The sequence below is a fragment of the Hippocampus guttulatus genome, chromosome 16 (genome assembly GCF_054856545.1).
Source record: "Hippocampus guttulatus isolate MCC_2025c chromosome 16, RoL_Hgut_1.0, whole genome shotgun sequence".
Lineage (NCBI taxonomy): Eukaryota > Metazoa > Chordata > Actinopteri > Syngnathiformes > Syngnathidae > Hippocampus > Hippocampus guttulatus.
The window spans coordinates 3,229,212-3,242,097 of NC_141276.1; the positions used below are offsets into that span (position 1 = coordinate 3,229,212).

The 12,886-nt window shown below is 44.9% G+C and overlaps 1 protein-coding gene across 1 annotated transcript in view; it reads left to right on the forward strand.

Annotated features, from left to right (window-relative positions):
- Nucleotides 1-11,101, forward strand: part of grin2aa (glutamate receptor, ionotropic, N-methyl D-aspartate 2A, a) — a 75,531-nt gene extending 64,430 nt beyond the window's left edge. The window contains exons 12-15 of the mRNA XM_086132411.1: nucleotides 2,803-2,892; nucleotides 3,267-3,364; nucleotides 4,450-4,688; nucleotides 5,848-11,101. Of these exons, the coding sequence (XP_085988537.1) occupies nucleotides 2,803-2,892; nucleotides 3,267-3,364; nucleotides 4,450-4,688; nucleotides 5,848-7,821 (2,401 nt within the window). The 3' untranslated portion in view covers nucleotides 7,822-11,101. The remainder of the gene's footprint in view (nucleotides 1-2,802; nucleotides 2,893-3,266; nucleotides 3,365-4,449; nucleotides 4,689-5,847) is intronic.
- The last annotated feature ends 1,785 nt before the right edge of the window (nucleotides 11,102-12,886 follow it).

Here is a 12,886-nt window from a genome sequence, read left to right on the forward strand (position 1 = left end):
TGTGTGTGTGTGTGTGTGTCATGTGTGAGCGTGTGTTTGCCACTACGTATGTGACAGCTCCTGTGAGACTGGGGATGAATGAGACTCCTCAGTGGGAACAGCAGGATCTATTTTTAGTGCCTGATCTCTACAATGGGACTGGCTGCAGTTGGTGTGTGCGTGTTGCGTGTGCGTGAGTGTTTGGGCTGGGGGTGTTTAAGGGTTATAACACAGCAAACCAAGGACATTGCAAGAGCGGAGTGCTTGAATGGCCAGACGATGAGAGGTGAGGGGTGGGGGGGGGGGGGGGGGAATGGAAGTGTGAACTCATCCCATGATGGAAAAAAAATGAAGCAAGGGGGCGGGTGGGGCTATAGGGGGTGGGGTGCAAGAAGTCAAGGGCAAATTGTCTGATTGGAAATATTGAAGGAATTGAGGAGGCTGTCGGTTCAGGCAAAAAAGAAAGTGGTCATGGATTGGATAAGGACAACAAAAGAAGGAAAAGGGAAAATTCAAGATGAGAGCAAATTGGGAAGGAGGGGATTTTAGAATGAATGTTCCGCTTGTCCTCACTCGGGTCGCAGACGTGCTGGAGCCTATCCTAGCCATCTTCGGACACCCTGAACTGGTTGCCAGCCAATCGCAGGACACGCACACAGACGAACAACCATCCGCGCTCACACTCACACGTAGGGACAATTTAAAGTGTTCAATCAGCCTGCCATGCATGTTTTTGGAATGTGGGAGGAAACCCGAGTACCCGGAGAAAACCCACGCAGGAACGGGGAGAACAGGGGGCGTGCTAACCACCGTGCCGACTTGGAATGAAACAAAAAAATGAAACTGTGGCGGCCGCTTTCTATCATCGATCAGCATGCGCTATGGGGGCACGAACCGCCATTGTATCTGTGTCACACATATCGTATCGCATACATACAGCGAGTATACAAAAGCAAAGCTCCAAGCAAAAGCCATGACAAAGTAAACATGTATGCTCACGTGCATCTGCACTCCAACAGCGAACTGACGGGTCTGCGTCTGCAGTAATTCCCTCATTGATAATTCTATTTGGCGGCATTAGCAGATGAGCAATGCTGCGGCATTCAGCTGTTTAAGGCTCGATGGCCGGATTAGCGCTGATCACACATAATGCTGGCAGGCTTTACATGCGCAATCTGCTACAGCCCCGAGAACCAAAACGATGCGCAGGGGCGAGTTTTAAATCATCTGATTCGTACTTTGAAGTCGCTTGAGATTCGGGAAAGTTGGGAAACTTGGTGCGGTTGCCATATGATTGAGCACGACACAACCTACCGTGCGCATTATTTGGCACAATAACATGGGTAGACCATTCAAGGACCTGCAACCTGTTTATGTGCGCGTGTGTGCGTCTGTGTCTTAATCTACTATGCTCAGGTGTCCTTGGAGGAGGCGTCATCTTGATGGCAGCATCTGTTGCTTGAAAATGTCCTGCTTTTGAATTCATTGTTGAATCGTAGACAGGCCAGTTGCCTTTCCCGAGAAGACCCAATCTGACTTCTGGACATCATAATAACAGCCTGGATGGTCTATTTTCTCTGTGCTCCTGACCGGACGCAATGGATCTGACCGCAGTTCCACACAATTACACAGTGTGAAGCAGGTTCATTTCACACGGGCTTGTGCCCGAATATGTTTACCGAGCTTCTCTTTTTACAGTAATCCTCAACTGAAGTGTTGACGAATGTTCCATGGCTGTGGATCGACACGGGATCTTCATATCAAACTCGATTCTATTCTATTGCAACACCAATTGCCCTTCCGATTCATTCCATGAAATTTGCATGCCTCACCGCATTTCTTTCAACTTAAAATATTTACTGCCGGCCTGACACCTGCCCCGCATCAAGTGCTCCCCAAGGCTCTGTCCTCTGCCTTGTTGCGCTTCCTCTGTCAACTTTTCCCTGTAATTGTGTTAGGTGTTTTTTTTCCAAATATTTTTTCTTTTAGTTTTATATAAGGTGTCCTTCGGCTTAGGGGTTCTGAAAGTAGCAAATTATTATTATTATTAATAGTAGTAGTCGTAGTACTTTATGAAAACCACAAAATGACTTTTTACTTGTATGAAATAATGTGTATTCCAGGTTTTTTTTAATTTAATAGTCAAACAATCACACATTTATTCTCACACTTTAGACTGTCGACTCAGAGTCTTGATGTGGACGGAGCCATCACTGGCTTAAGCTAATTACAAAGCTTAACTGTTGCCTGTGAGCCTTTGTTAAAGGGCTGATCTGACAATCTGTAAATGCCACGCGGTCGCTACACTATTAGTAGGTCTGTGTGTGTTTGTGCGTGTGTGTGTGTGTGTGTGTCTGTTCGTGATGCGATCAGTTAGACTGAAAATGTCAGGGCTGAGGATGCATGTGTGGTTTTGGGTGTGAGGAGGAGGTCAAAGGCAGAGGCAGAGACGGGGGGGGGGGGGGGGGGGGTGATGTGAGTGTTTGTGTTTGTTTAAAGTTTGTTGGGCATGTGCCTCCAAGGCCCTATTATCAGTGAAGTGTGTGCATTGAACTGCCCCTCCTCTCTGTGACCTCCACGGGTTGGGTAACGCTTGGATTGAACTCCTATTGGAGATGATTTACTACCGAATTGATCCCCACAAACAAAACATTCTGGAGGGTGTCTCTCTCTCTCTCTCTCTCTCTCTCTCTCTCTCTCTCTCTCTCTCTCTCTCTCTCTCTCTCTCTCTCTCTCTCATGTCATTCACGCTCTAAAAGCTGTTTGGCTCCCCCACATGTTGTCTTTATCCCGTCCCTTTTGTCTGATATTCCTTCCTTGCAGTAAACTGGATGCCTTCATCTATGATGCCGCGGTGTTGAACTACATGGCTGGCAGAGATGAGGGATGTAAGCTGGTGACCATTGGCAGCGGGTAACTGAAACTTGATATCCGTTTTGTTTGACTCGGGCCAGGTGTGTTTTGTTTTTCGAAATATAGTCACATTCCAGGATCATTCTAGAGATTTGACATTTGTGGTCTTTACTACTGGTGACCCAGTCTCGACACCTCTCAACTCTTTCCTCAATGTACATTCACTGTTGTTAATTTGTACAACTGTAGGGGGAGACGTGGAGCAAAACAGTACAGTATGTAATTTGATCTCCGTGTTTATGTAATCACAATTCACCTGCATTGGTTCACTATTCTTTGAATACAGAGAGCGTCTGGTCTAATCGAGTCAAAGATGACTATTAAAGCAACGTGTCTGTGTTTGTGTGCGTGTGTTTGGACCTTGATGCGTTCAGGTACATCTTTGCCACCACCGGATACGGCATTGCTCTCCAAAAAGGATCCTACTGGAAACGACAGGTGGATCTGGCTATTCTGGCCATCATTGGAGATGGTGAGAAACATTGGCAGCACCATTGTCACGTTCAGTCAGTCGAGCATTAAGACTTCGGGGATTCATGGTACTCTTTCTTGCCAGCATTGTAAATTTCATTGACACATACACACGCTCACTCGCGCACATCTATCGCCTTGTCTGCTGACGACACCAAAAAGAAGCAGTGAAGTATAAATAGTCATTTGATGTTATTCCGGACACAAAAGGCTGCTCTAAAGAGAGAGCCGAGTGTGCAATGTTTCGAAGACTCCTTTCTGCAGTACAAAATCTCTTTTTGTTTAAGTGTCCATTAGCTGAATCTCATTTTACAACGCTGTTCCTCGTCAAATCAGGTTGCAGGTTTTATCCAAAAGTATCCATCAAATACCCTTTGTGTCATTTCATTCCATATGTGAGGTTTCCACTTCGACACATAGGAAGGCCAGAATCAACAAACCCCCAAACCTCCGATTCTGTGAGGCAGATGCGCTGAACATGAGCTCATTGTGCTCCCTCCCTTTAATTATTTGCCCAACAAAATAAAATAAGCGTGTACTTATTTCCTGGCAAGCAATGGTGACATCTTGTACTGTGTTTATGTTTAACTTGACGCTTAACACCTTTCGCAATTCATCAAATGCTACCGAGTGGAGAACTGAATGGCTATAAATTATCAGCGACTGCCTGTGCTACAAAAAAAAAGCTCCCGGGCAAGCATTAAAAGAATGTCCTAAACCTTTTTGTCATGTAAGCATGAAGGCACTTTCTTTGATTACGTGATATCCTGTTTTTTTGTTTGTTTTGTGTTTTGTTTTGTTTTTTGCAAGGCTGAAGTACTTCAAACATTTTAAGCGGTGTACTTCTGAGCACCCAGTTACAGCTTTCGTTTTTCAGCTTGCATTTGCCGGTAATTACAGCAGCGGTCTTCATATCACAAAGGAAAGGAAAGCAGTGGGAGAATGAAGGTCTTTTTAGCTTGAGAAGCTACGAAGTCGGAAAGGTGTGAGCAAAATAACGTCTCAAACAATTGTTGACGGACTCGGAGCTGACTCGTCTGAAGCATTTCAAAGAGGGATGAAGTTTGTTTTCTTTCGTCCTCTCAGGCGAAATGGAAGAATTAGAGGCTCAGTGGTTGACGGGCATCTGCCACAATGAGAAGAATGAGGTGATGTCCAGCCAACTGGACGTGGACAACATGGCGGGGGTCTTCTACATGCTGGCTACTGCCATGGGGCTCTCCCTCATCACTTTTGTCTCTGAGCATCTCTTCTACTGGAGGCTCAGATACTGCTTCACGGGGGTCTGCTCTGGCAGGCCGGGTCTTCTCTTCACCATCAGTCGGGTAAGCGCTTCCGAGGTGCCGGAGTTATGGGTTGGCTGAAACAATTACGTCTTTTTTTTTTTTCTTTAGAATTTGGGATGAACGGATGAAAATGAGTCGAGGGTTTGACACGTCCAAGTGGGCACACGGTTTGCAATGACTTGCAGTTACAATGGAAACCACATTCAACTTAAAGTAACAAAACTATTAGTAGTACAACGATGTGGCCATATTTTTCTATCAGTAGATTATACGAGGAAGACAGCGGAGGATAGTGGCCAACTTTGGAACTCCGAGAAGCCAAGCAAATGAGTGAGGGGCGCACTGAATGCCCGCTTGCTTTGCTTGTGCGCAATTTAGTTTGAGTTTGAACATGAGCGCAAAAAGAAAGAGATGAAGGAAAATATAAAACTCTTCCGGGGAAAACCTTTTCAAAACTATTACAGGCCGCAGAGAACCCTCAAAGTGATTTTGATAAGCCTCCCAAAAGCCAGTAAGGTGGTAAATGACTCTTTAATTAATGTAGGATTTTTGTGAATTGCGTTTTCGGTGTAAACAGACTTTCTCACCCTCAATTACGAGGATTTAATTATGGGATACCAAATGTCTTTTTGGAGCTCAACTTTTCCCCTTTCAACTGCCAATACAAAATGTCTTACTCGCCAAGGTTCTGATGCATTAAATCATTTTTGTATCAATATGTGCAAGGAAATAAACACTGGCTGGCTTTTTTGTCATAAAGGATGTTGTTGTGCTCCAGTGGAGCAGAGACTCGATTGATATTTAAGCCATAACCCCAATGAAACAGCATTCAGTTTTTTCACTATTTAAGATAGATTTTCTCCAAACTGAGAAAAAAAAATATCTCAGAGGGAAGATGAACGTGTTTTGTGAAAAAGTCTGCCCTGGTTCATTATACACGGTGACTCGCTGAGTCACCGCCACTGGAATGAACTGAACACATCATGTCTGGCTTGAGACGATATGTGACCATGTTTCTTCTCATCTCTCCTCATTTTGTCTGAATCCTTTTGTGTTCAATTCATACTTGTTTCTTTTCATTTCACATTATCTCTTCACCTACCTCGTCTTCATCTTCTTTTGTTGTGTTTTATGACTCACTCCTTCCAACTCTGTCCCCTTATACATGCCGCATGTTCGTCAATCTGTTGCCACGCAGGGTATCTGGAGTTGCATCCACGGAGTTCACATCGACATGAAGAAGAAGACAGATCTGGACTTTAGTCCGCAAGACAAGATGCTGAAGCTCATCCAGTCTGCCAAACACATGACCAACATGTCGAACCTGGCCGGCTCTCACATGAACTCACCCAAACGCGAGTTCATGCACTCCGCCGGCCCCATGATCATGGACATGATGGCCGAGAAGGGCAATTTCATTTACGCCGACAACCGAAGCTACGCTCCCAAAGATATGATGTACGGGGACGCGGGTGACTTGCCGTCGTACCTCGCGACCCGCCACAAAGACCACCTCAACAATTACATCTTCCAGGGAGGCCAGCATCCTCTCACTTTAAACGATGCCAATCCCAACTCGGTAGAGGTGGCAGTTACAGCTGACACGGTCCAGACCAACGCCAAACCGCCGCGGACCCTGTGGAAGAAGTCGGTTGACACGCTCCGCTCGGTGCCGCCGGGAACCTCGCCCATGCCCGACATGCTAATGCCGGACCCTCGAATGTCAATGAAGACACAGCGCTACCTCCCCGAGGATACGGCCCACTCCGACATCTCCGACTGCTCCAGCAGAGCGGCTTCCTACAAGGACCCGGAAAACAACAAGCACCTGAAACCCAAGGACAACTTGAAGAAGAGACCCGTGACTTCCAAGTACCCGAGGGACTGTAGTGAGGTGGAACTGTCTTACTTAAAAACGAAACAGGTCAGCGGCGGTACCAACCAACTTGGGAGAGGAGGCGGAGAGAAAATCTACACCATTGACTCTGACCGAGAGATGAGCTTGCACTCAGACCCCATGCACTACCGAGAGACTCGCGGCCTTGCCGCCGACGATTTGGAGTACCCGGAAATATACTCGGACCATAGCGATAACTTTAGAAAATGTGAACAGCCCATCATCCATCTGAACTCCTCACCGCTGCATCACACCGATGCGGATCTTCTGCCCGACCAAACTTACGCGAAACACTACAGCATGAAAGAGAAAAACCTTTCCCCGCATGAATCGATTGATCGTTACAAACAGACGCACTGCCGTTCCTGTTTGTCAAAGGTTACTGCTGGCTACCCTCCCGTAGGGACTTACACCCCTACGGGATCCGCCTTGGCTTCTTCTACCCGCTCGCCATATAATCGATGTGAAGCGTGTCTCCACACGGCGAACCTGTATGACATTAGCGAGGACCAGCTTCTGGCAGACCCCTTGGTGAGCCCCACCATGCACCACCAACAGCAGCAGCCCCCGCCGCAGCAGCAGCAACCCGATGAAATGTTTGGTCTGTACTGGCCGCAAACAGATGGACCGCACGTCCAGAAGAGAAACCGCTTGAGGCTTAACCGCCAGCACTCCTTTGACAACATATTGCTCGAAAAGCCCAAGGATTCAGACCTCGGCCGACCGGCGCGCAGTGTCAGCCTCAAGGAGAAAGATCGTTTTCTGGACTCCGCATCTGACTCGCACTACGCAAACCTCTTCGGCATGCGTCCCTACTCCGGCAGACTGTTTGGCACCGGCTCCAAATCGATGATGTTTAATCACAACCTCGAGGAGAGCAAAAGGAGCAAGTCCCTGTACCCGGCCCATGGCTCGGAAAACCCTTTCCTCAGCCACTCATTGAGGGACGACACCAGCAGCAGACTGTTCCATGGGCGGAGCTCCTCCGATATTTACAAACAGCTGGCGGTGGCTCCGCCAGCGGCGCTTCTTGGAGCGGCCCCCATCAAAACGCGCAATGATGCGAACAATCTCCGCTCCTCCGCTAAATCCACCACCTCATACTGCTCGCGGGATGGGCGGATAGCGAACGACATGTACAAGAAAGAGCATGTAATGCCTTACTCTGCCAATAAGACTTGTGCGTACCCAGCCTCACGTGGCGTCCTTAACTCAGCTCAATTCAGCAATAGACGGGTGTATAAAAAGATCCCCAGTCTGGAGTCGGATGTTTAAGTAAAAAATCATATATGTTCTCCTCCCTGAGTTTGTATTATAATTTCGTACACACTAAGGGATGTCATAGCCACGCATTTCTTTTCGTGACGTATTCTCCAAGAACCTTCACCCGTTTGGGTGTCAATGTACAGCTTTTGTCTTTTCAGGTGATATCATCGTTTCTGTTCGTTCTCTACCGTGTATTCATCACTTGGCTGCTTGCGAGAATACTTTGCCATGAGGTGTTGCGCAATACCTGGGAGAAAGAGTTATCGGCTCCATCGTTTTTTTTACTGGGAAGCACGATTTCAGAGAAGAATTTTGGGAAGGCTATTGGGAAAAGAGATGATTGGTTGTGATCGAACAAATGGAGAAACATCATCATGGAGGATGACGGGAATGTGCGACGGATAAAGCACAGGTTCGGATTTGTCTTTGAAACCATCCTCCTGATCCATATTTCTCCAACTTGCAGGTGTAGGATTATTTACAGGGAAACTATATTGGGCACATGAAATGTGTCGACCTGAAATAGGGCCATCTCAGGAGGGCAGGATGCCACAACGAGCCAGTCCGACAGTCTGCTACTTATCACATTGAACATAACAAGTGTGACATAATATGGACACGAATGGGCTCAATGGCACAGGGTGGAGAATCTACCGTTTCGAAGCGGCTGTTTCGACCAAGCTTGGGAACTGAGCGGAGTAGTGTAGGTGCTACCAATGAAATAATGTTTACAGACTGATAAAAAGACAAAACTGACACCGTGGTAGACAAGCGGGAAAGACTGATGCAAAGTACTGCTTTGTTTTTTGTTTTTTTTAAATTCTATTAAACTATAAGATTTTGGGATTCTGTCACTTGGAATCCACCTGTAGGCTTTGAGTGTTTGCTTAATTGTTAGCACCGTAACCGTTCGTTTTAAACCTCTTTCCTACAATCGTTTTTAAAAAGCAAGGCTTTCTGAAAAACACCAGTCCAAAGCAGTCGATTTGTTTTTGCATGGGCCCGTTTCTTTTTCGCCATTGCAGCTGAGAAGAAAAAAAAAACACACACACACATTCTAAAATATATGTTTCAAACAAAGGGGCCCCTTTGCAGCCAGATGTGACGTATGGACGTTTGTACAATCAAAACATTGACCTTAATCAATGTTTAGAGGCGACTGTTGCAACAGAGAGCAAGAAGAGCAAAAATGGGAAAACGAGAGCACGGCAAATTGGTGGAAAAAGATCAAATCTATTGAAATTGTGGACTGGATAAAGATGCTTGATTGTTCGATGACCTCCTTGCAGATGACATACAGGGTACTCGTTATTTTTGAAAAACAGGTGACTCCTCCCCCTCCCTTGCTTGATCACTCCACTAGGGTGTAGTTTATTTGATTATATATTTTTTCCTTCACACTGGATAGTGTAAATTGTACAGTAGTTACTCGGTCATCAATTGATTTTCATCCGGAGTCAAGCGGGGTTCCTTATTTATTTGTCACTTCATACGTTAGGATGTATGTATGATGTGAGTCGGGCAAGATGGGATGGTCCGAGTATTGTGTGTGTGCATGGTAGCCCTTGGGTAAGCTTGAAGACAAAATGAATCATAGTGCGTTTTTTTTTTCTTCATTTCTGTTCTTTTTTGACACATGCACACATTGTACAAATGACTGCACACTTTTTTTGTTTTGGGTAGCATTTTTTCCTCTGCACCATCTACAGTTGAAAAAGAGAAAATACAAGAAAAAAATAGGCTTATCTGATTTCTTGATTTGCCCGATTAGATTGACAGAGACAAATTGTATCAAATGAAATACCTCAGGATGATGATGAGCATTTTGAGGGAGCGTCAATCATAGCAACGCAAAAAGACACTGCCAAAAACATTTTTCTTTTTTCTTTTTAATGTTCATAGTGGCAGCACACAGAACCAAACTTGTTCTCCTTTTTGACATGTCAACCTCTTCCAATTGAGGAGGGAAACCCGGGGGGGGGGGGGGTGCTCATGGAGGAGGGCGTGACTGTGCCGTTTCTCCCTGTGCCAAAAAGTGCACTATAACAGAATGAAGGATGTTAATTAAATGTCCCAAAATCTTGCCACCCTTTGATGAAAATGCTTTTTATGTTGTTGTTGCTTTTTTTTTTTTTTTTTTTTTTATAAATGATGGCATTTGACTGCCTTTCAGTTGGAGCTCAACAACCACATCATATCACCCTTTCTTACTCTTGTACTGCTGCTTCCTTCCATTGCTTCAGCTGAACCCACTGACTGATGAGTAATACGTTGTCCTTCTTTTGCTTTTTTTTTTTTTTGCATCTTATCTGCATATTTATTAACATGTATTATATATCTCCACACGTTGCTTGTGTGAGCTGATGAGTGAATGAATGAACAATGTAAACAAAAAAAATTATGTTGGAAGACACAGGCACCCAAACGCACCCTTGTGATGACAACCCTGCTCTTTTTAATGGAAAAAGAACAAGTATTTTAATTACATTTAATGATAAATAATGAGGTGATGGCATGCAACCCCAAATGTAACAATGTTTTATGTTTCTGTTTTGTTTCATTTTGTCATGATTGTTATGATCACTAATGCTTTGTAACCAGGTGTGAGTATTTACATATTTGCGAGAGATTGAGGGGGGGGGGGGGATTATCTATGTTTAACATAATGAAGACGCTGCTGCTGTTTTGGGAGAAGTGTACTCACTCATTGGCGTGGGGTGGGGTCATTATCAGACCCTGTTTTGCTCAATGGGATTACAGGTCAGAGGTCAGGGCTTACTTTGGGATGGTGGGACATCCTTGCTCTTCCTCCATGGCAGGTGAGAATTTGAAAATGTACCACCAGCTCTCCTTTTCTCTTCCCACTCCTTCATGTATAGTCAGGACTTCCACCGAGAAGAAGACAAAAAAAAAAAAGAAAAGAAAAAAAACCCTTAACCTTTGAGTCTGCTCACCCTCCAAAGATATGAGACCTCTTTCTTTATGGTTTGCTGTAGAAAAGCTTTGTTTGTTTTTTTTGTTTTTAATTGTTAATTTGGGGTCAACTCAAAGACTTTTAAGGAACTATTTTGAATATACTTAGAAAATGACACCTGTAAACATCACTTGTAAATTCATACTGGAATACATCATCATGGAGAATTATAAATGATAAAGAGTAAAGACAATATTTTTGGTGTGAATTTCACAGGAGTTCTTCTGTGCACTCTCTCTTTATCTCTCGCTCTCTCTCTTGCTATCTCTCTCTTTATGTAGAGCAACTAGAATAAAACTTTCACCATTCACAAGATTCGCTGTCCTGTCACAATTGCAAATGCCAACCAGCAGATCGCCTCGCAGCATGACTCCGTGTCAATAGGCAAGAGCTGTGTCGTTTATACCGAAGAATTCTTTTACAGGGAACAAAGGATCTTGTTAGTACACGTACTACACGTGAGAACATATCCCAAGCATCCCTGGATTTTGATTCTGTAGTTTTGGGAAGGACAGACTGTAAGATTGACATGCAGATGCAATCAATGTGTACCTCACTGTGGAGCTGAGTCAGAAAGCAAAGCTTTCAATTTCCTGGTCGCTTTACGTTCCAGCCCCCGCAAAGTTTGGGTAATAACCAAAAGGACACGCGTTGCAGAGACTGAAATGAGATTTTCTCTTCGGGGTGTCCGGCCTCACCTTTAGAGATAAAGTGAGGAGTGCAGTCATCCGAGAGGGACTCGCAGATGAGTTGCTCTTCCTTCCTCATTGGGAGTTGCCATCTTATGTGCCTGAAGCATCGACTTATCTCCTTGCCTTACTGGTCTCCAGGGAAAAGTGGGAGGAGACCTTGAGGCACAAGCAGGACATGCTACGGGGATGCCGCTAGCTTGGAAAGACTTTGACTCTTGTAGGAATTAGTGGAGGTAGCCCCGGAATGGGGAGCTTTAGCTAACTGCTGCTCCTGTAATCTGAAGCCAGATGACTTTGGGCAAAAGGCCGAATAACCCCTGAACTGCTCGGCAGTCGGTCACAGGACACATCTAGAGACGAACAAGCCTACACACCCCCACGTTCACGCAGTCACCAAGTGGGAAACCGAATCCCTGGCTGCCCGCACGCAAGTTCGGCGAGTGTACCACGACGCCATCAGCGACTGCAAACAATATATCAAAACCGGAAAAATGACTACACAAGAGTCGTTCCGGTCCATCATGGTGTTTGGTGCCGTTACGTCATATCAAGCTTTTGCCCACATGTACATGTGTGTATTTATTGTGGCTTGTTTATTTATTTATTTGTCTTGTGTGTGTGTGTGTGTGTGTGTGTGTGTGTGTGTGTGTGTGTGTGTGTGTGTGTGTGTGTGTGTGTGTGTGTGTGTGTGTGTGTGTGTGTGTGTGTGTGTGTGTGTGTGTGTGTGTGTGTGTGTGTGCGTGTCAGTTTAACTGAGCATCATGTTGCCATTTGGGCTCAAGCGACATTTACCATCTGCCTGATTTGTTCCTTCCTTTTCCATGGGACGGAGATGCCTCTCTCCCGCTCCGTAAATTGTTAAATCCATCTGTTCTCCTTCTCCCATGAAACATTTTGCTCTTTAACAAACACAATTCCACTGTAATAATCTGCGTCGCCCTTATTGACTTTCCAATCACTGACTCCCTCCCCGCTCCAAACCTCACTCCGACCGCTTTTTTCCTAAAATAACAACAGAATAAAACATCGGAGATTTCTGCCCAATTCTTCGACGACTAACGCTGACCTAAACGTTGTTCTATAGCATTACTTTTTTATTGCGGTAAAAAATAAATAAATAAAAATTACAATCAGCTTCTGTATTCAAATCCCTGTATTTTTGAAAAATTCCATATAATCAAAATAATTGTTTTTCATTGGATTAGTTGTGTTAAATTTCAGCATATAAATTCAATTGAAACCATAATTATAAAACACGAAACTTTGTTTCCGTTAAAGGAGTTAAATGGGCCAGTAAACCTTGCACAGGCTCTGTAATTACTATGTTAATGGATGTCTGTGTTAGACCCATGGTTCATTTTGGCTCACCTGCCAAAGCAAAGTTATTTTGGGCTCAGGAGTTCTCGTA